The sequence below is a fragment of the Bacillus rossius genome, chromosome 1 (assembly GCF_032445375.1).
Source record: "Bacillus rossius redtenbacheri isolate Brsri chromosome 1, Brsri_v3, whole genome shotgun sequence".
Lineage (NCBI taxonomy): Eukaryota > Metazoa > Arthropoda > Insecta > Phasmatodea > Bacillidae > Bacillus > Bacillus rossius.
The window spans coordinates 161,409,579-161,434,061 of record NC_086330.1 but is presented as its reverse complement, the minus strand read 5'-3'; the positions used below and the strand labels follow the sequence as shown (position 1 = coordinate 161,434,061).

At 34.9% G+C, this 24,483-nt stretch overlaps 1 protein-coding gene across 4 annotated transcripts in view; it reads right to left on the bottom strand.

The window, feature by feature from the left end:
• LOC134546364 (coiled-coil and C2 domain-containing protein 1-like) overlaps positions 1 to 24,483 on the bottom strand; it is a 61,451-nt gene that overhangs the window by 11,073 nt on the left and 25,895 nt on the right. For 2 of the 4 annotated variants that reach the window (XM_063389154.1, XM_063389153.1), the window contains exons 8-14: positions 23,596 to 23,820; positions 21,213 to 21,589; positions 15,182 to 15,313; positions 8,989 to 9,164; positions 8,667 to 8,787; positions 7,250 to 7,401; positions 2,307 to 2,381 (exon numbers count right to left, since the gene is read on the bottom strand). In XM_063389154.1, coding sequence (XP_063245224.1) covers positions 2,307 to 2,381; positions 7,250 to 7,401; positions 8,667 to 8,787; positions 8,989 to 9,164; positions 15,182 to 15,313; positions 21,213 to 21,589; positions 23,596 to 23,820 — 1,258 coding nt within the window. The remainder of the gene's footprint in view (positions 1 to 2,306; positions 2,382 to 7,249; positions 7,402 to 8,666; positions 8,788 to 8,988; positions 9,165 to 15,181; positions 15,314 to 21,212; positions 21,590 to 23,595; positions 23,821 to 24,483) is intronic. The other 2 variants (XM_063389156.1, XM_063389155.1) reach the window with 1 other exon arrangement.

The following is a 24,483-nucleotide window of genomic DNA, read 5'->3' as shown; positions in this document are numbered from 1 at the left end:
GCTTAATTAATGATTTTTTTTTCTGATATAAAACATATTCAGCACCCCATATATTAGTTATCAGATGTTTTAAAAAACTCCAATTATAAAAGTAATCTTAAACACATCTGAGTTTCCATATGCCTAGTCTCTAAAACTCTATTAGTTTATAAGTATAACACTCTTTGATGTGTAACATCTTTTCTCTCGGTACACAGCATTTGGTAGAGTAATTTAGTGAATGCGACATAACTGTATAACAAGAAGTAGGGAGAAGCGCGTGCCATTCAATTTTTCGGTGCAGCCTAAAGTTGGCATTTGTGATGCAGCGTGTCACAGAGTACAAACATTACCATGGTATTTGAAGAGAGAGAAAGAGAGAGAGAAAGAAAGAAGAGAGAGCTGTTTACCATTCGTTCTGCTGACAGTAGTCTTGAATGGCGCGAAGCATTGCCATGTGGATTTTCTAATACGTTGTAAAATAATAATGCATAATATATAAAATAAATTTAATAATTTTATACATGCATTAAAATATGCATGTTAAGTTAATACATATTTATTCCTGAAAGTTTTTTGTATGAAGTACGTATTAATAAACAAGGTCTGTAACTGATAGTATAATGCCATTTTAAAATTTGAAATTCATTTATTGTGTGTTAAATTTTTTTTTAACTTGGTACATAAGAAATTAAACTATTAATTATAGCTAATTTCCTTAGTAATAATAATTTCCTAAATGAATAAGATTTTGTTCATTATTTAATTTACAGGGAAAGGTAAATCAAGAGCAGAGTACATGTGAGAATACGGGCAGCATAAGCTTGAGAAAAATACTGCAAACTGGAGGAGTAGGGTAAAAAAAATTTGCTCGTAACTACTCAACACAACCATGATTTTGCTCATTACCGAGGTTAGAAGTAACACATCACTGGCGAGGACTGAAAGACTCCCTCACTTTTTTTTTCCCTTTTACTTTCGGTATGGATGACTCAGGGCAGATACAAAATGCACTCATCACCTGGCTTGTAATGGCAAACATTCGACCAAATTTATAGTTTTAAGTTGGTATCCAAACAAGCCATCACCTTTGCTTTATTTTTGGTGAAAATAAAGCAGCCCACAAGCCCTCATTTCCCAATGTAAGTGACCCAAAAATACTTACACTAGTACCTGGTATCAATAACCATGACACAACTACTGTGACTACTTTTAAGTTAAAATTTTGTCAGAAATTTTGAGCACACAATACAAGTCATGTTATTTTCAGAGCTCTCAAAGAAAAGTAACTGTTTCTAAACTACAAAACCAAATAATGAGGCAGCAACCACCAAAGAAAACCATCCCAGACTACCGTAAATTTTTTTAGCTACCATGTGCTATTTATAAGAATTCAATGCAGTCCTTGAAATGATGGGACTAAGTTTACACAAACACACACCAAGTACTTTTAAGAGCTGTTTAGTAAGTCTAATGTGTCATGCCAAAATTTCACTAGTTGATACAGAAAAAGGTAATAAATGGTAATGATAGCATTTCACAAGGCACGATTCTAAGCAGAGGCTTTAGGTTATGAGACTTCCAAATTAAAGTGCGGTCAAAAAAAAACACTTTGGTACTAGCTCTGCTCTTGAACTGAATCATGCCAAGGGTTTAGATGAATGACACATCAGCAATCAGCCAATCACTGCCACTGAAGACCCGCAGAAAAAAAGTAGACACTGCTAGTAACCTGCATCTGCATTTAATCAATGCTGGGTAAGATTACAAAAAGCATAGCTGATGCACGTCATACTTTGACGCCCATACCTAGAACAGAATCCACGACCACCTGATGTAACTGTACTTGTTTGTCATTATATGTACTATTTTAATTATTCTCAAACTTTCACGGATCCTACTAAGCTAGTCAAGAACTCCTGCAAACAATATTCTGTATTCTATAATAGATGCATTAGCTGCTAATGCTTTTTTGTTTCTGAAATCCTTTTTGGGATTTTTAGGTCTTTTTTAATTTCCAAACATGAAAAGCAATAGAATGCATGCTTGTTGCTTTTTAATAATTCAGTTTATCTGCATGCAGCAGGTACATCACATATGCAACGTAACATCCATAAGTATGTGTACAGTTTGTTAACCCCTGTTATGTAGGGTTACATTCACCATCTGACTGCATGAAAGCTAAGAAATATTAAAAGAACTAGTCAAGTGTTGAACAAACCACCACACAGAGAGTGAGCATGCCAAGCTAGCAAAATGAATGGACACACTATACAATATACAACCAGCATGATGGCTGTATTATGGTGTCTTCTTGTCCAAATTACCTCGTGGTTTCTGGTTTACTATTGTTCTCCACACAACAACAACACATGGCGTTATACATACAATGTCGCCATGACCTGCAAGGAGACACCACAACACGACACTAACACAAAGTGGCTTAACTTGTGGTGTGTGGTCATCCAAACACTGAAGGAATTTCAAACAATAACAAGTACATGATGCAGTGATACACAAAATTAGGTACAGTAGAACCTTATGACCTGAGCCTGGTTAATCATAGTCCTAGGCAGTTAAGACATCCTGCATCAAAGCAAAAAAATATATATACTGTGCATAATACAAGTGCAAATAAAAAAATGATCAGTGAAGGAAAAGTTATATAATTTAATTATGTATGAGTGAGTTCTGGAATAGCTCACACAAAAAAACACCCACAAAAACACACAAACAAATACACATGGCGGCTGAAGAAAATTTGGGCTTGATGCAAAAAGACAAAATTTTTCTTTTTCTTTGCTCAATAGCACAATAATAAGATCTATAAAATGATTTCTACATGAACTGCACGTTGGCCATTACAGATGTACAGCGTTATTTAGGAACAATGTACTGACTTTGACAGTAGATTGCTGTTGGTGATAAAATAGCCATGTGTAGGGAAAAAAATAAAATGTTATATGGTGATACATAGACATGAGCAGAATTGCTTGCAGATAGCACAAAAGGTAAATAACTTTAAGCCTGCTTTGAACACATTCCAGAAACTGTAAGCTAAGAATCATTGAAACAGATTGTTGAGCAATTCTAAACCAATTACGTTTTTGTAGAAAATGCATCATTGCTTATAAGTTATAACTACACACTGTGAACCATATTGAGAACACTCAAGGTTTAGATACACACATACACATATACACACACACACATATAGTATTTATTATAGTTCTATTAGAAATAAATCTGCTTATAAAAAAATTAATAATGAAATAATAATGCTCTACCTATAACATATTAAGCAAACAAAAATGTATTTCACGCTTGTCGTTCACTGATTGTTACAGCACCCTGTATTAACAATTTCTTTCGGAAAATATGCCTGCATTGGTGAAGTTTTATAAAAAAATATGTCTGCGTGTATGGAAAACAATCAATATCGAAACAATAAATACTCAAATTTTGACGCAAGAAGTGACAGAAATGATTTTGCACTAGCAGCTTGCTGAAAGCTATTTGTGGTAATCCAAGATAATACTGATTTTGATGGCAAATGGAAATCATAACATGGTATAATTATATTATAAAAAAAATGACCTAATAGTTTATAAAATGTATTTCAATTACAAATATGAATTCAGGTTTACCGCAAGAAGCTACTGAAAACTCTTTTGTTGTACTTCACCAAAAGTGTGTAGCTTAAGAACACAACAATGTATTACTGTAACCTCTATTAAAGTATCATATTATTCAGAAGATTTTTGCAACTAAAAAAGCAACACAAAAAACATAATTTACTTCAAATAGTAGCTTTAGGAAAGCTACCTTGTAGCAACCCAGGTTACTGCCCTTCCCACTTGATAAATTGTTTAATTTACAATTTACTATGTTATCTATAGTAAATTCTAAGGTTAGTTTTCTTTTATATAATTTAAGTAACAGATTGTTATCTTTTCTAAGAAGCATTTATGTAGTTGCTATACGTTTTATAATAATAATTTATATTATTTCATGAATTTCAACTTATTTTAACGACTAAAATTCAGCAACCGTGAAAAGAGACACTGTAGTTCATCAGGCCACTGTTGCCATGCGCCATGATTGGCTGTTTGTTTTAAATTACAATTTTGTGATTGGGTGTTGAGAGCTCGTAACTGTGTTTCGCCGCGGAGTGATACGCAGTTGCGTTCTAGCCATTTTAGTCATTGTCTGGACGAGGTACCGATAGGTCGCGTGTTGGGCAGTGGCTCACAAAGTATAGGATTATGTGAGTTTAGAGAACATTTCCTGGCTGTGGTCCGGGCACCACCATGTAAGATCAACCTGTTTTTATCATTTTCAATTAGAATTTTCGACCACAGTCGTCGGTAATCACCCAAAAATAAGGCTCGGGTAATTAAGGCTTTGTTCCGAGAACATAGTCCTGCGACTTCGTACTGTGAGTTCATGTGTAACCACGAAACATTAGAACAAACTAAGTAAAGTAACAATTATCTTTCGGGACCTGCGAACTATCCATGTAGGTATGTGTTATTGTAAAAGTCTGGAAACAGGTTATGTGCAAAAGTTTTATACTCTAAATGTACTGCTTTGTGTGGTTGCAAGATTGTGGACAAAATGACTGCGAATTTTCTTCCGAGTATCAATAAAAATCAGTTAAAATCAGTTTGGTGTCTCAGACATTATTCCAATACTTTAATCGACGATTGAAACATTTTTCAAAAACTTATATAGGTAATTTATTTGCAAGTGTTTTATGTATGTCCACTTTCAGACTGAATTTTTGAGCTAGCCAAGGTGGTATGGGGCGTGATATCCTGTAATACACTTTAAACTTTGACATACATTATCTTAAAAGATATATTTCTACAAAATTAATTAGAGTAAGAGCACATAACAAGCAAAATTCAAATACAGGTTCTTACTAGAACAGACCATGTGGAAAACTGGTCTGTGCATGCTCTGTTATAAAATGAGACAATAACATACCTCCTATTATTTTTAGTATAAAAAAAACTTACTAGCTGTGACAGAATATTATTTACTACATAAGTATTGCCACATCATATCTGTAGTACTAGAAGATGCATCAAAGTGTTAACACAATATGTAATAAATCAAGTAAGAAGTGCACGTTAAAAGCAATATAATATGGGAGGCTAAGGTAATTCCGCATCACAAGAACATTTGAGGTAAAAAGATATTTCCTGTACATCTACCACATTAGTAGGGACCCCAGAAAATGGTAAATAAAACTGGCTCATTTCGGTGTAAAAAATTGACAAAAGCGGTGCAAAAAATCGGTGTAAAAATAAGCAAGCGGTGCAAAAAATCAGTCTAAAAATAAGCAATCGGTAGAGACCCCAAAAAATGGTGAAAAACTTATGCCATTGGCGGTGTAAAAAAACCTCATAGCGGATAGGCACTAGAAAGTAGCAGACTCCACTTTGTCTGTCGTTTCATCACACAAGTTTGTCTTCTACAGCGTGCCTTACTGCTTCCTAATTTGCCTGGCCAATTTTTGGGACATAAGTTTCTCCAAGAGTGTTGGCTGATGGCAAATCCTCTGCACCTAAAATGTATACATAACTTACAATATACTTATAAATAGGTAGCATTCATAAGGTTATCGCTGAAAATATTAATGGGCTAATTTACTCAAAACAATTCTAAGCCAAACCTAACCTTTTAAAGATTACTGCTGGATTACAGAGTCAAACCATCAATCAATCAGTCAAAAATATCTTGTGGTGTGCTCACCATTTCACAATGCAATCCATCCTATTTATGTGTTTGTTAATCTGAGGTACTTGCATATTTATTTGAAGTAAAGGTAAGTTGGGCCTAAAGGTAAATTAATTGATAATATTGTAGGCCTACATATGCTTATGAACTTTTATTAGAGGGGGAAAACATTTCTAAATAAATAAGGCTAACCTTCAACATGGGTATTAAACCATTCCCTCATAGCTGGATGATCAGCTTTTTCCAAAGGAATGTTAACTTACAGCATATTAACAAAATCAGAAACAAATTCTTGTTTTCTGCACTTTCAAGCTTGTTTGCTTTATTCACGCTGTCGCCTATCGAGATTTGTTTAGACACGGTAGAATTTGGCTGATAAAATAATTGTCTTTTCTGTTTTGTTTTGTGTGTGTCATTTGCCACATGCTTTTTGCACGTGTCTTTCTTTGTGTGTCCAATCAACCAGCACGTTGCAGAACTTGCACATCATAATTTTGTCCCGCTGATCAAAAATATAAAATCCATCCAATTTCATTTCTTTCACGATCAAACATTGTCGAAGTTTTCCGCATCTTAGCCATAAATTCAATTGTATCACAAAACTTACAAAACTTTGACTGTATTTGTAAACACTCATAGATATGTGCACGCAAAAATGACTGCCATCTTAGTTCCATGCAATTAAATTAGGTTAGAAAAATCGACACCAGTGCGCCTTGTGGCAGAAACGACCATTATTCAAAACACGAAAACTGTGGACAGTCAATTTTGTTATGTTGGTAGTGCGCACATATCGATTGTTGACATTTGTTACATTTTGTTTTCATTTGCGATGGCAATATTTACTGCTTGTAAACAGAGTAATAAAAATACGTGGATTTCAGTAACGTGTAAAAACGAAGATAATATCACGTCACTAGTCTTTCAGTCTATGTTTATTTCACGCCTATGTTTATGATGGCGTAAATAAATATAACTTGCGACATAAGGACATTATTTTGTGCGAAAAGACGTGAATTTCGCGACTATGTCAAAATCAAAGGAAAGTCGCAAAATTCGTTTAAAGTATCAAATTTTGGCGTTATTTCGTGAATTTCGCGCTTCACCATTTTTCGGGGTCTCTACACATAGTTATGCTGTGCACTTCATCACACCAAACAACACATATTTAAAATATTATAACTATGTAAAATTATCAGTATTTAGAGTTTGAAGACTTAAGAACCATGATCACAGAAATGAAAGTTTGGAAACAAAATAATAAAAAAACCTCAAAAACCATAAAAACACAAAAAACAATTTTCAATTTCCTAATGATTCTAAGAAGTGCATTTACTAGGGCACTACACATACGTGTGCATAATCTGTCATATTTTAGGTGAACTAAAAGAAACAATTATTAATAAGCTTGATTTAAAGCCCTATGCATTGAATAAATAAGTCTCATGTTTTGGGTTAGTTATTTTAAGCAATAATTACAGCCAATTATACCATGCTTTTATGACAATGAGTATGAGCTACTCACCCTTTGGACCACACTTCCAACTTGATTCCATGTCTTTTAAACATTCTCTGACAAGTTCGCGAACTACGGGCAATGGTCAGTGGAAACACTTGGTTGTATTCCGGGTTGTTTGTGTCTTTCACCACGGCCGTGCGATCTTTGGGAGGGTCTTCCTGGATAAACAAATTACATACATTTGTCTTTAACCAACAATTCACTGTTACTGACAAACTAAATTAAGTATTTTAAATATGTACAACTCTTGGCTGTCATAAGCAGCAAATATACTTTTTTTTGCTCTGTTCTTACACTTCAAACACTTAACTTAAAAAATTTATTTGAGTTGTGTGTCTCAGATTATGCACATACAAAATACATTTTGTCACTGACTGCCAAAATTTTATAGACTTTTTTTTTTATAATCTGACATCCTTAAAAGTAATTATGCATGTGCATTTACCTGATATTATTATACAGAAAATTACAATGACTGATTATAATTAACAAGTGTGAGAGGAAAGAAAAGAAACTCTTAAACAAATTCTAATGATGAGATGAAGCTAGGATGAAAAACTTGCCACTGGTGGCCATGAAGATAAGATTATTATAATTCATTATACAGACGTCTGAAGTTATAATTTAGGCTACCCTCACTATTCACCCGTTACAAGTAAACATCTATTATGTCACTACCATGAGAGAACTGTGAATACATTACTAATACTAATGCTATTCCATATCACACTAGTCCAAGGTTAAAATGTTCAGACTGTTACGCATCCATAAATATATTGATAATATATTGGACTAATATCACACACGTTTCTGGAGTGAAAATTCCATTTAAAAAGCTTTGGCAACAAAATAAAAAATAAAACCTTGGCAACACATAATAGAAACTGAGATTTACATTATCTTAAGTTTACTCTTTTATCAATAATACTAGGTTTTTTTTGGTTTCTATTACATTATATAGTTTACAATACAAAAATTTTTTAACATCATGTTGCTAAAAGTTAAAAACCAATAAAGCTGACAAGATCGTTATGGTTCTCTCGTTCTCTGTAACACTGAAAGGTACAATAACAAGACTGACAAGGAAGGGAAATAATATTACTAATGCTGACATATTAAGCACGGGAGTGGTTTTTGCTAGAATCGGTTAATGATATCTTCTTTCAAGGAAAACCACGATAAATTTTTTTAGACCCCTATAATTTCCTACTCATTAAAATGCTAACTATTGATTGGTGTAATACTGCTGGCTAGCACTTGCACTTGCAGTTAAATAAAACAAAAAATAAAAATATAATTTACATAGCTTTTGTCAAATTCACTAAGTATTCTTGTAAATCTCTCAAATGATGCAGTTGGCAAAAATGAATTATAATGAGTAATTGCATAATATAACTACTACATAAGTAGTTAAAAAACTTACGCTTGGATAAGGAAACTCGAACTTGACGTATGTGTCAACATCCTTGGGATTCGAAACAGTATAGTTAATACCACGAATTATTGTTAACTCCAAATCATTATCACCAAGGTCTGTACAGCACCTGCACAAAGAATTACAAATGTAAACCTAAATTACTTAATCACAAATCCCATAAGGCAGTAAGACAATTCCAGAGAAAAATGGAATGGTATCTACACACATATGCACAGTTAAGACTGTTAACTATCAAAATTTGCTACACTTAAATTCAACAGTTACCCAACAGAATACATAATTCGGTAGAGGTAAGAGCAATACTCACTGCACAATTGAAAAGGTTTTTGTTTCGTAGTGAAACTTTGGAATCGCTTCACTGCGTCGATGAGCACACTGTACTGCGTTCAAATCCTTCTTTGCATGCAGGGCCAGCTGTTCGAATCTGTTGGCACTTGCTACGTCACCAATAGCCTTAAAGTGGTCACGTGTAGTCAAACACATCTACAGGAGAAAAAAAACACTTACATGGCTTAAACAGCTATACATATTACGTGCACATAGTCTTAGAATTTTTGGGACAGTGATTTTAATGTGGTAGGAAAAGATATAGGGGTAAAAAAAAAAAATGGCCACCACATGCGTTAGAAGTGAAAATTCAAAGATAAGAGGTATAGGAAATTTTAAGGTACTCTAATACTTCAAACACGTAATCATGCTGTGAAAACAGACCATTATATTTACTAGTATCTATCCATGTCTTCAACGGAATCTAATAATAAATTAATGGGTTTATGATAACTAAAATATGAAACATAACCCAATACCAATCATCAGAATTCTAATGATAACACCACATCCAACCTCAGAGTTGAGAATTACGAGTTATGAAAGTATGCAAATGTATGAGAAAGTATACGAAACCATGTACTGGTGCTGTCATCTGTAACTGGCCGAAAATATGTTTCAATTCAAAACTTGTTCTTTTTACACCTCATCCCTTTGAACAATATTCGTTACATACATTACACAAATTAACATTGTTACCTACTCACGCCCAATACCCTGTGATTTTGATATTACTCTACCAGCAGTAAAAAAGTTTCACTTTAATGAAGTCTAAATAGACTAGCCAGTTTCTCCGACTGACACATAATTTTGAATTTTTATTACAAAATTGATTACATGACTATGAAGCAAACAAGTTTCTTATAAAAGGAACAGTTATTTTGAATTGAGCAATAATTTTGTTAATTCAATTGTCTTCTTTCTCACTCTCTGCCCTTTTACCCCTTACAATATACTTACGAGTCAAGGTTTGAATTGCCAAAGTAGTTTCACTTGTATCACATGTAGGCTACTGAGATACACACACTTTTTTTTCTAGTTAGATTTTGAAGAAAGACTACCTATTGTAGACATTACTTTCGGAATTTTTTTTTATATAGTTTTTTGTTTCATGGTCCATAAACCCCAAAGTCGTCAAATCAAGGTTATACACACACACACGTGTATGTGTGTGTGTATATATGGATGTATATACACACATATACTTACACGTGTGTGTGTGTGTGCACGTGTGTGTGTTTGTGTGTAACAATTTTATAGACATGATAAATACAATAATTTTGCACCAATCACTTCTCAACTGATACACGAAATCAAGTAATGAAAAATCTCAGATGAGTTTGTTAATGGCAAAATTCCACTAAAAGGATAGAAATGAGGCAAGTTTTTTGAAAAGCATAAAAATTGCTATAGCTTCCATATTAAGACAAATATCGCAAGCTTTGAACATATTATAACTCATAGGTATAATGCCAAAAACTTTTGTCTAAATACATTTTTGATACGACCAACCATAACTGCAAGGGTTGGAGAACAAAAATATTCTTGATTCCCTTAATACACACACTATTGATTCAGTTTTAATTATTTGTAAATAGTATAGTTTTTATCTAAACTTTTGTTTGAAACAATCTTTGATTAAATGAACCATTGCAGCAAGGGGATGAAAAAAACGGGTACATTTAGGAAAAACATTTTTTCTGTACCATGTACATTACTGAGTACGTTCTTATTTACCTATTGTAGATCATTAAAATATCATTTACAACTTTCGTTTGAAATGAATTTTTATTTTTTATACAACCAAACATTATAGCAAGGGGTGGGGAAAAAAAAACAAGGGTTGAAGGACAAAAATATTTATAACACCGTTAATAGACATACTATTGAATCCATTCAAATTGTTTTAAATTGTTTAGTTTTTACTAAAACCTTTGTCTGACAATATTTTATAAAACAAACTATTGAATCAAGGGGATGGAAAAAAAAAAGGGGTAGAATTAAAAAAAATTAATTTTGCATACCATGTACACTATCAAATTTGTTTTTACTCATTGTTAAACTTTAAAAAAAATATATACAATTTTCATTCAAAATAATTTTCTATACTACCAACCATTTTAGCAAGGGGTGGAAAAAAAAGTGTTAATGGACAAAAAATTAAATAAAAAATAAAATTTAAATTTAAGTTTTTTTGCCCTACAGCCACATAATGCATTACATCTATGTTTAACTAAAAATGTGGGATGCTTGATATCATTTGTCTTAAATTTTCTATAGGTAACAACAATATGATTTGTAATAGATTTTCTATCACTAATTTTCAGATATAGTCAATACTTCCATATCATGTACACTATTGAATCCATTCTTATTTATTTTAATTTTTCCCAAATTTTGTCTAGTACTTTTGTCTAAAGTAAATTGGTAATAACCAACTATTAATGCAAGGGATAGAAGTAACAAAGGTTATGGAAAAAAATTCATAACTTCTTTAGTAGGTATACTGTCAAATCCATTATAATTATTTCGTATAAATCATAAAAATTATGTAAAACCTTTGGCTGAAACAATTTTTGATGAGATAAACTTACAGCAAAAACAGAGGAGATGTAATTAAAAAAAAAATCAAACTAATTTTAAACCATGTTAATATCATCCTAAGTGTTGGACCAAAGAAAATTTTTATACATCCACGTATTAGTGCAAAAATAGTGTTCGAAGGTGAAAACAATTTACTATTTATTACCTTAGTAGGCAAAATATGAAAAATTGTCACAAGAAATTCAACCATGGTCACATTGAGTTAAAAACATTCTAAACATTTTCTCTGCATGGAATAAGAGAAAATGTTTTAGCAAATATTTTGGAATTAATTTTTTAAAATGTTCCAGAAGTTTACAGAACATTTTAAATTAAGTAGGTATGTACTTAAAAACAGCCTGTAGGCTGTGCTGAAAGGGATTACTTTTTTAAGTGCCTAATTAAATATTAAGACAGCCAAAATAATAAAAAAAGTTGTTACCTAACATAATGTGTTACCCTCTTTAATCGCATAATCGTCGCACTCGCGTAATCGTCGCACCCATATTTTTGGTCGTCAAAATTTGGATAAAAAAAAATCTCGCGTAAACGTCGTATGATGTTTTTGGTCCCGCTATTAGATTCCGAGCGCTTTGTGTGGGTCTTTTTTCAGTATAAAACGATGTATTTTAAAATAGAAATCTAATATTTATTTGGACATTACCTCTTACTTATTTAATTAATGGAAATACGTACAGTGGAACCTCATTATTACGAGTACGGGATACTAAGAGACCTTCATTGTTACGACAGTTTTGTAATGCACCGTCAGTTTGACTACGTAAATCATAGTAAATTAAACAGGTTATTACGAGTGCCTCCTTGTTGGCCCTTTCGTAAGTACAAGTGATTTGAATGGCATCTTCAAGAAAGGAAAAACACAGCCAGTTAAAAAAATGTTCACGCAGTAAATACAGACAGCTATGTGGCTACGCGGGTGCCAGACGGACAAGGTGGAAGGACTGTTGACAAACAACATGCTCTCTCTCTCTCTCTTTCTATCTCTTTCTCTTGACCGCGCCAGTTGCTTCCCATCCTAAGTCGGCGGAGGGGTAAATCTAAAAATAGACCAGCCAACACCCTTCCTTTCTTCCTTCCTTTGCTCCCCCCCTTTTTTTTTCACACTTTACATACCTTCCCTCCGTGATCATGAACGGCGCCGGTCTTTGTATCAGGCCATTTCATTCGCGATTAAATCAAAAACCGTTGTAGATACAAATAATTCCATAGAGACACTTTCTATTCGTAATTTAATTTGCTACAACTTTTATTTGACACGTTTCTTCACTATAGTGCACCGTTTTAATGTTACGGTGTGAAATTAAGATTGTTTGGACGGTCCAAAATCTAACTTGACTTAAATTTTTTATAATCGGTTATTACGAGTGCTTGTTGCTACGAGAATTTTCGCCGCCGTTGTCAGCTCTCGTAGTAACAAGGTTTCACTTAAGTTGTCTGATGTGTAAATTTCCTATTAAAAACATTTTTAAACTTTATAACCTTCATCTTTTCGTCTTTGTTGCTGCGGTGTACCGCTTACAAAAATGTAGCCAGCGTCGTTGCAATTATTTATGTTTGGTTATGATGTTTTCCGTATAGAGCGCGCACACGTAGCAGAATATCGATATCTCGCCGAGTTCATGCAACGCACGCTCTTTGTTTGGCTATGTTGCTTCCCGTACAGAGCGCGCACACGTAGCTGAATATTGATATCTCGCAGAGTGCATGCAACGCACGCTCTCTGTCGAGTGCCGACTTAACTACATCTGATGGCCCGCTCTCTTTCGTGGAGTGTGTACTTACTGCGGCGATAGTTAAGCATTCGTTCGGCTTGCGTTTGGATGACAGATTTTGTTTTTATATTTAAAGTTGAAAGGTTTTTTGTTGCATGACTTATTAATTTAAATAGTTTGGCATGCTCTTTTATACTTCACATTCTAAATAAACGTACTTTCCATGAATTTTATTATTTATTACTTTGTATATCATCAAATTTTGTTTAGGCAGTAATTTTGTTAGTTGGTTTTCAAGTTACCTAAAAAAATTTTTTTTTGTCTCTTATTAACAATTATAACTCTTCCTTCTTTAAAGCCTTTTATGGTGTTCCTCAGGGCAGTACTTTATCACCGCTCCTTTTTAATATATTTATAAATTATATCACTTAAGTTCTAAATCACTCTATTGGAGTACTTTTTGCCGATAACCTAAAAGTATAACTTACAGGAAAATAACAACATCTAATCATTACTTCTCAGTACAAAATGGCATTATAGAAGTCAATGATTGGTACAAAAAAATTGGTAAAAGATAAAATACAATAATATCCTTTACAAGGAAATACCAGCCAGTTAAATTTAACTACCTATTACGAAGCACTTAAATTGCTTGAACTTACTTGAATAACTTTATCTAACTAAAAAAATTGTTTGTCTGTAAAGTCGGTTTACGGATGATAGTTTAATGTGACGTCATAACAAAACATTGATGAAATTATTGCTTACTTTTATGAATAAAATTGAATCATTTTTATTTTAATAATAAAAGAATAAATACTTGAAATTATACTAGTAATCAGATTTTTAAAATTCAAGAATAATTAACCTTTATTGCCAAAATTGTTGTAATAAGCAATGAAAACCACATTAACTTTTCACTTCACTTTATAAACAGTCGACGAAACAGTCACGTGTAGATGACTTGTAATTAATTTTAAAAACTGGTGTTTAGCTATAAAGTTTAAATATAATTATGAACAAGTTTTCATATAAATAAACTGTAATCAAATATCTATCATCAATTATATGAATCACCATAATTTTTTAGTCAATTTTAACATAACCTATTATTACTGCACTCGCCGACAGATGCTACTTTTTTTAATAATAAAAGAATAAATACTTGAAATTATACTAATAATCAGATTCATTTTCTTACGTACATTGGACGTAGAAATTATTTCATATTACACATTTATAAATAAAGTTTTATGTTTTCACTTCTGTCGGTGTGGCGCAAGCGTACAATGAGTGTAACGGGACACAGCGCAACGGAACAATGAGTGTAATGGGACACAGTGTAATGGACAATGTGCGTAACGGGAAAATTTCTTACGTGCAGCCGGTGTTCATAGATTTATTAGACGTTATCACGTAAAATTTTTTTTTCCGCATAATCGTCGCACTCCTACTTTTCAAGCTTGATTTTAGAATAAAAAGTGCGACGAATATGCGAGAAAACACGGTACTAGATTTAACAGCATCACAGGATGTATGTTCTGTGCTACTGTAGCAACCTACTGAAATATTAAGCACCTGTGCCACCTAGGAGAGGTGACTTGTTTGTGATGGAATTATACTGAAGTGGGCACTTAGAAGTCATACTGAATACATAAGCATGCCATCTGTCAGGACATAATGTTATCTTTGGTGTGATTGGATATTGTCTGGGGGTTACTCTAGAACCAAGAACCCAATTTTAAGAACCAAAACCAAACCGAGAACCGGGGAAAAAGTATAACTACTCAAAACCATCTTAGGCTAAAATCTTGAAGGAAGTATGTCAACAAATCAGTGGATATCTTTAACAGATACCTTGGCTTGCTTCAACAAATCTTCCTCCAGCTTTTCAAATATTTCTGCATCACTTCCCGGGATACAGTCATCAACCGTTACTATGTCAAAATCTGATTCCAGCACCACTTTTGAATCAGGAGGCACCGGCACCTGGACAAATGAAAGAGACACATTTTGCACAGCAGTGCCAGCACATGAAATGTTACAAGTGGACATCAAAAACATTGTCAAGTCAAGAGTTGTACACAATTGTTACCCCGTGGGCTTACATATTGTTATTTACATTAATAAAATAACCATCTATGTGTGGACACCATTGTTTTATTTTCCTCTAACAAGGAAAGGTAACATTACTAACAATGTGACCTCAAAACACTTTGACTAAAACATTATAACAGATTTTCCTGAGGGAAAGACCAACACACAGGTAAGTAGGACAGTATCATAAAGTATAAACCCTATTACCATAACCTTTTCCCAGTGTACAAGTTACATTTATTTCATCCCGAAACATTATGTTGAATAATATTTTAACATGTTATAAAAGATTCATTAATTTACATCAGCAAGTCCAGGATTCCTTCAAAAACATTATCAGGTACCCACTATTAAAGCAAATCATTTCAGTTTACATGGGTAGGCAAATAAACACAGGTAAACAGCATGTGGATGATGAGGCAAGGAAAAGAGCAAAGTTTTAAGGCTTGAGAAGCATTTTCCTGGCCTAGTAGATCTATAGGGACCCCCGAAAATGGTTAAGCGAATAATTTGCAAAAAACTACGAAATTGTCCACTTTGACAGTTTTCCGCAAAATTTCACTATTTGTTCTCAAACACCGCCATTTTCCGCGAAAAAAAATGCCATATTCCCGTTCAACACAAATGACGCATATTACTTTGAAACTAAATTCAAACTTATTTGTTTAACTCATTTACTTTCAATGAGCTGTCGCAGCACAACTTCTACTGTTATTACTACTCAAAATAATGCTACTTCCGTTGTTAATTGTTGTGGGGAAATACAGTACATATTTGTTTACTTCAGTACCCGTGATAATCTCTCCGCTTCGCTTTGTTTTACTGCGAAAAACTTGGTGTGCATTTCTGGTAGTACTTAGTATAAACCAGGGATGCCACCAATAATGGTTATAAAATCCTGTATTAGACCATAAAAAATTCTGTAAAATCCTGTAAGAAGAAATTTTGTAAACAGGTTTTTCATTCGTGCCAATTTTTTTTTCAGCTAGACACAGGAGAAAACAAAGTATTATAAGCATATTTCTTCAAAAATCAGCTTTTCCTTCATTCCAGGTGCATAAACCTACTTAAAAATAATAATAATGAATGTAGATAAAAAAACTCATAAGTTTACATGTAAAGAGTTAAGTACCAGTATGAGGTTCTAACAAAAATCGCTTTAAAAATATACACACAGAGACAAATAAAATTCGCCCACATGAGCTCTGATCTACAATTTTGTTGTCTGGTTTGCTGATGAAAGATGTGAGAGAAGTACTTTGTTCAGCTGCCCTCTGATTTCTCTGGTGTATCTGTGTGCTTTCGTGACGCCTAAGATCTTTCAGACCATCCTTTTGAATGTTGAAGTCCGACCGACACAATGAACACACTTCAGTAAAGTCCGTTTTACCGGGTTTCAGCCACTTTAATTCTACTTGCCACTATATTTATATCTTTTTTAATACAGCGTTCAATCTGGAGATGCGTTGCATTTTCTTTCCATTTATTTCAATTACAATCTCCACAAAGATGCAAGCCGAATTTTTTGTACGTAACAATTACTTTAAAAATAACAACAAACTGTAAACACTCCGTCAATCCATCATAGAAATCGTGATTGCATGATATAACAACACAGACTGTAAAAACACCGTCACAGATATCACTTCGCACAAATATTACTGGGAGTGTTTCGTTACACGCACGAACGCACCATCTCACAGAAGAGAGAAACAGAACACGGTGTCTAAAACAACTGTCATAGATATTACGATGCATGGTATACTTTCATCCGTGAAATAAAAAAATGCTTCCAGAAATAAAAGGTAGAGCGTGAATTGTTATCATCTTAGAAAAACTGAAACGACGTAGCAAAGTGAAGTGTCTCTTGATGACATGTTATCTATGAAGTGGAGCGAGAGCAGTAAGTGAATATTTATGTTTGTGCGTTTGTCAATTAAAATATCCGTGATTTGAAGTGCTTATCCGTTAATCCGGTGTAACTTCAAAATATCCGTGAAAACGGATAAAATCCGTAAAAACGGCAACCCTGGTATAAACATTCGTACAAATGCCAAAGATCTCGTACCATATACCAGTATAGCACGTGTGCGAGAATTATGAAACAAAACACCAAAAATCGAGTAAAACTGCAGTGATCAAGTTAGTGCACGAAAATGTGGCAGGATGTAATCATGTACCTACTTTAAATTACTGTTTATGTAATTACCGGTAATTTATGAGCCATTTTTGTTTATGTAACAGTTATTTATTGAAAAGATTTAGTTTATGATATAATAGTGTGTTTAAAATATGTAGGTAGCTCTCACAGTAACTTTTACGGGACGTCACTGACTAGAATAGTCACTTTAACAACGTAATTTTTTTTAATCACATAGTATTCAGTTCCTATCAATACAGGTGATTCTCGGAGTGAGAGGCTAACTAATGTTAGTATAATTGTGTGTTGCTTGAAGCCAGAAAATGCCGAAGATTATTTCTATAAAGGATCGTGAAAGGGAGTTTAAAAGTGATGGATTTTACATTTTTGATTTAAAAGATGAAATAATGATGTGTAGGTTTTGTAACGTGCGTGTGGACTGGGTGCGCAAAGATACGTGCACAAAACACGTGTCTAATGAAAAACACAAAAAAATAAGTCGTAAATCTGCATCGTCTTCCAAACAAGTTTCTATCAGCGAATCACTTCAAAACGTAACCAGTTTGCAGAAACACAAACATGAATTTGTATATGATTTTGTCGAAATGATGGTAGCATCAAACATTCCCTTGCAAAAAGCTGACAATCCTTGCATGAGGAAATGGTTAGAAAAATACTAATCTAGCAGATTTTTTTGATCACATTTCTAGACTTAAAATTCATAGTCTTGCTTATCTTGTGCTACTATTGACTGCAGGCTCTGGCGATCTTCCAGTTGCTAATACTTTGAGGGAAACATATCTTCCCAAACTGAATGCAGAGAAGAAAGATGAAATAAAAAGTTTTGTTCAGAACAAAAAAATTGTGGTGATGAGTGACGAAACTAGAGACAGGGCTGGAAGGTGCATCTTCATTATTTTGATTAAAGTTTTGTCATCTGGCTCTCAGCAGAATGTGTTTGTGGGTGCAGTTAAGGAACTTCCAAGTGCAACAGGTGCAGAATGTTCAAGGGCCATTTTATCTACTGTTGCCGAGTTTGGTATAAATTACAAAGATGTGGTAGGTGTTGTTACTGACTCAGCACGGTAAATGACAAAATGTGTCTTCTTTGAAGGACATATTTTCAGAGAAGATGGTCCACATTCAGTGCTGGGCACATAAGCTGAATCTTGTGACCAGCTTATGGAGTGCTGAGTTAGGTGAGCTCAATCAGTGCATTCAGAACACAAAAAATTGTTTTCTGAATGCACATAAATGTAAACATAGGTACCGCTCATTTTTAAAAGAAAAGTATTCAGAAGAAGGAAAGAAGGCAGTCTTGTTCCCAATTCCGGTCATGAACAGGTGGAATTCTTGGTTTGGGTCTGCAAAATATGTTGAGTATGTGGAGGATTTAATTGAATTCTTTTAACAAGAAGAAGAAGAAAGTAGCACCATCACTTAATTCAAAAACCTGTCCGCAGACAATGTTGCAGTTATTCAGTTTTCCTCTTCTTTCCTTGTTGAACACGGTACTACCACTGTAAAAGCAATACAAGAATTTGAAGGCTCTACTTATGCACTGGTCCACGAAGTACACACAACACTGACCAACATTATGGAGAAGTATTTACTTGTAAGTAAAGAATGTGTAGGAGATAGAACAAATTCAGATTTAGCCAAGCTTTCTACAGCGTTAAAGCAGCATTCTTTTCGTAGTACTCTTACTCGTGTAGGTTTGAATTGCCACAAGAAACTTCAGACTTTGATGGAGCAAGACACAGCTAGAGAGTTTGTTTTGCATGTGGGAATGTTATTCAATCCAAGACATGTGACCAGTAATGTTGTTGATGACAGTTTGTATCCTGCTGTGAGAAAAATCCCTGTCCTCTCAACAGTTTCGAAGCAAGAATTCTTGGAAGAATATTTGACCTTCCAGACTCATGTTTCAGAAGTTTTAAGGGACATGAAGCCTTTAGATGTTGGAGCTGTTTTATTGGCTTTACAAGATGGCCACAAAAACTTTGTTAACTGTTCTCTCTGTGTTTTCCATACCGCCATCAAATGCAGACAGTGAACGGGCTTTCTCTGCATATGGACACATATTCTCAGACTTAAGAGTGAATTTAAAACCCAGCAACATAGAAATCCTCCTGACTCAGTATTTTGGCAGAAAGCTCGTCTGTTGAGAGCATGATGTGTTCAAAGACATCATCTTTTTGTAGAAAATTGTTTTAAGAACTGACTATATATTTATGTAATTTTCACTTAATTTGTAAATTTGTTACTGCAGTCTTAGTTTTCTTTGCCATTGTTTGCCTATGTGACAAATATTTACAATGTCGGCATGTGCTTTCATTCCAGGGTAAATGTATTTAAAATAATATTCTGTGGATTGCGTAATATTGATTTAGTTTTTAGTGTTTGCCAACTGAGTGCATTTTATGTTTAGTATTAAAATTTAAAAAAAATTTGAAGCTAAACCAATCTCATTTGCCAATTTCAATTTTAATTTAATGTATCAAACCAAAATTTTACACCGATTTTTTGCACCGCTTGCTTATTTTTACACCAATATTTTGCACAGCCTTTGTCATTTTTTTACACAGAAATGAGCCAGTTTTATTTACCATTTTCTGGGGTCCCTATGCATCTATAATCCAGCTCACTCACTTGCTCTAGGCAGGACCTGTAGCCACGCCCCCAAGTGGAGCAGTCCCATCTCCCACATGGCCTTATTCCTTCCTGTGTCTTTGTTGTGTTCTAGTCGGGTGTACCAATGAGAACCTCGATCCCTGAGGCTGAGAGGAAACCCTCTTCAGGTCTTGCTCCTGCAGGGGGTCATACGTGGGGCAAGCACACCGGTGCTCAATGGACAAGCCGAGGCAAGCAGGTTGGCGCAACGGCTGTCCGACTTTGAGGAAGTGTCGGCCAGGGGCTGTGGTCAGTCATAGCGAGCCACCACTGTTGAGCTGATGGGAGAAGATGCTCCCCTTGGTGCCTTTGATGTTCCTGTCTCTTAGCAACTTTGTGTTAGGCCTATTCTCTGCCACCACCTAGCTCCCCAGAGCTGAGAATGATATTCGATCTTTGAGGGTGGCCTGTGAAAGCTTCAGTAATTCAGAGGCTGGATGGTTTGAGTAGTTAATACTAACAGAAAACCCATTTGGAAGTTTTTAAGAGCAGGTTTTGTGAGGCATTTACAACTTTGATTAAAACAATGCAACATTTCCTTGCCTCACCACCAACACAATCAGACAAAGAAGAAGACATTAAACAAAAAAAAATGATGGTGCAAACATGAAAATGCAAGAAAAACAAGTAGCTGAACAAGAAGACGCACTGAATCCCACAACTAAGATTCCTAAATCCTGCTATAAAAAAATATTTAGAAGTTGCTCAAGTTGTAATAATTTTTTTTACATATTATTTGGATCCCTAAATCATGACAATTTTGTTGTAAATATATCTCAAATGAAAATTTATGTTGCACAAAAATTATTTGTCTATAGTGCAAATAACTAACTTTTGTTAAAATAAAATAACATTATAGTAATTTTATAGTAACATTATCTAAGCAAATTGATATGCAAATGTGTAAAAAAAAAAAAAGTTACTTTTGATGCATCAACACACTGCAGGACCATATGAAAGGAAGACACTGTCCCTTACAGTTGCCATGTCGACGGGCAAGCCGCAGTTGGACGCTTCAATGAGAGGGTCGAACCCCTTCGCCAGCCTCAGGTACTCCTTGGCTTGGTTGATCTCGCCTTTCTGCTTGGCTTGCAGGGCAGCCAGCTTGAACTCCTTCTGCCGGGCCTGCAGGAACGCCAATTGCTTCTCCTGCCTGGACTGGGGGCTCTTGCGGACGTTGGCCCTCTCCGCCGGCGACGCTGCCGGGGAGCCCGACGAGCGGGAGGAGGAGGGCGACGACTCGGGCTCGGCCCGGGGAGGCCGAGGGGAGGGGGGCACAGGCCTGGCCTGCGGAGGCGTGACCGGTGGTGGTGGAGGTGGTGCTGCCACTCCTGGGACCGGGATCGGGGCGAAACCTGCCGACAGAAGGATCCGCATTATCCACGGCACACTGCAAACACAATCTATTAGCACAAACACAATAGCTTTTGATGAGAAAATTAGTTAGGTTAATATGTATGACAGGAACCAAAATGGAAATACATAAGAAAAAATACCTTTGGTTTTTTTAGTGATGGGTCAGTTACTATTTTTTTTCCAGGTTCTCAGTTTGGTACCGTTTCTTAAAATTTGGTTCTCGGTTCTTACTTAAAAAATAAAATAAACATTATTCACACATTATTTATGAGGTGTTTCAAGTAATAAAATATTTATTGTTTTGGCTACAAAAAAAAGCACTAAAAAGCCTCTATCCAGACTTACATGTTTAACAATTTACTGTTTATAACACTGAAAATAATTATTTGTTTGTATAGTTCTGTCCTCATTGTTTTTATTGTATGCTTACAAAGAAATTCATTGGCATAATGTTTCAGTCTTTAAAGAGGCTACCAAAGCAAATTAAAAGGTTTAGTATAGTTTTCAAGTTACAGAAAACACACCAACCTATTACAAATGTAATATGTATTAGTGAAAAATAATTTGAATAATATAGAAAACACTTAATAAAACTAAAATTTACTATATTAATCTAGCAAGTACCTCAAGAAATCTACACACACCCTCCTTTAAAACATATGAATAAAAAGAAAATATTAAAATAATGGAAATAAATTTAATGATGGTGAACTTTCAAACAATTAAAATAATAAATTGTCCATTTATCTTATTGTCTAAATCGAATTCAGGTTGTTTGCACAGTCAAAAGTAAATTACTGCCACACTTCTGATGCCATTTCTTACACAATTGGCACTATTTAGCCTGAATAATTATACTTTACATTTACAAGTGTCAACAAGCATTTTGTTTGACCTGTCAATAGTAACATATCTACACATTCATACACCACTTTTCTTTAATATTAACAATAATAATATTTTTTATCATGTGTCCGCGGGATCTTCGTCAACGCTATTAACACTAAAAACAAAGACGTGCCACTTTCAAACCAATCACATTTGCCTAAAAGACAAAGTTACTAGCCATTCCGCTAGATGGCTGCAGATGCTGTGAACTAACACTCCACAGCACTGCACAAAGAACATAAAATTTAGTTTGCCGAAAATTATTACGGAAATATTTAAAATCAATCATCAATTCTATTAAACAAATATACTATGGAATTTGAGCTGCCTATTTTAAAAACCATTGAAACCAAAATTGCATCATTCTGCTCTCATCTCTCTGCTGAGGCATGTTGTACAGTTGCACACATCGATGAACTACATCTATGGATCCATCAACTGTTATGTTTATCCACCCGACCCCCCACACGTGTTGCAGTCCCTACTCCTCATGTGTGACGTAGCTCAAGCTCGGCGTTATTTTGCGCCTAGTGTAAGTAAAAATATGACTATTACATATGATTACAAAACCTATGGAATATTTACAATGTCCGTTTAGGTGATTTTTCAAAGTAATATTCATTTATTTAAATAGCAGAGATCTTCAGAAAAAAAAATATACGTTGAAAAAGAAAGCATAAACTCAGTTGTGATGGAACTTTATGTATGGGGCCAGTCTATTTGAAATGATTTGTTTATATAAAAAAAAGTGACTTTATTGTAAAAATGATAACTTATTTTATATGTCACATCTGATGAATAAATTTAAACCCTATAAAGGCAAATCAAACACCTTTACCCGGGTCGTTCTACGCCACGACTAACGGTGGTTAAGTGGTTAATGACGTACTTCATCATTATCATCAACTGATTCGATCCTATGGTTGGGCCAGCAAAATAAAATGCCTCCATCTTGTCAGTCCCTTGACCATTTCTATTTCTTCACTCTGTTCCATTCTTATCCTCTCTCCTGCACTCCTTTAATTATCTGCTCTTCCCACCTGCTTCTAGGTCTTCCTTGGCTTTCTTCCTGTGTACTTCAAGCCCATCATCTACCTAGGAAGAGAGCAGGACTTACCGGGTGGGGTCGGCAGCTCGTCGACCGGTATCGGCTTCCCCGCCTTGTGAAGCCGCACTGCGTTCTCGTACTGCTTGACGATGCGGCCCATGCGCCGCGCCTTGCCGGAGTTGCCCTCCTCCTTGGCCGCTTGCTCCGCTCCGCGGTACTTGGCCAGCCGCTGCTCCAGGGCCTCCATCACGGAGGCCGGGGGTGGCGGCGCTTTGAACAGCTCTGTCTCGTCCACTGCCACCACCAATGCATATCAGATACATTTTTTATATGGGTTTCAAAAAAGTGATAAAATCTTACTAGAACGGAAATAAAAATGAAGTGCTAAATCCTGTTAGAACAGAAACAACTAGCTTACACAGTTTTTTTTATGATAACCCTCGTAATATTAAAAACATTGTGATTGAAAAGGATACACAGTAAAGAAACAATGTGGTCATGTATGAGGGGGACGGTGGGAGTGAAAGAGGGGAAGGTGCAAAAGAGTACACAAGGGTAAAGTCCAAGATAGGGGAGAAGCCCTACATTCTCAATTGGTTAAAAATAAAAATAAAAAATAAAATAATTATATAACAAAAAGATAGTTAGGTACCGTATAAACCCACGCACCACCCGCCCCCAGGTAAGACCCGCACCCTTATTTTTAGAATGCCATGGTGGGAAAAAATGTTTTTATTGCAAATCTGCATGGAAAAAAAAATTAATTAGTCGTGATTTTTTGTCCTTTCAAACAGTAACAAATCGTTAAGAATTACCAAAAAAAAATACTATGCTACTTATTACAGCCTCGGCATTTGTTTTAAAAGTGTACAGAAGGCAGGCAACTGCAATGTGGCAACATCGCGCGAGTAGAACGTGGCATCGGCGCGCGCGATCGATAACAACACGCCGTGTGTG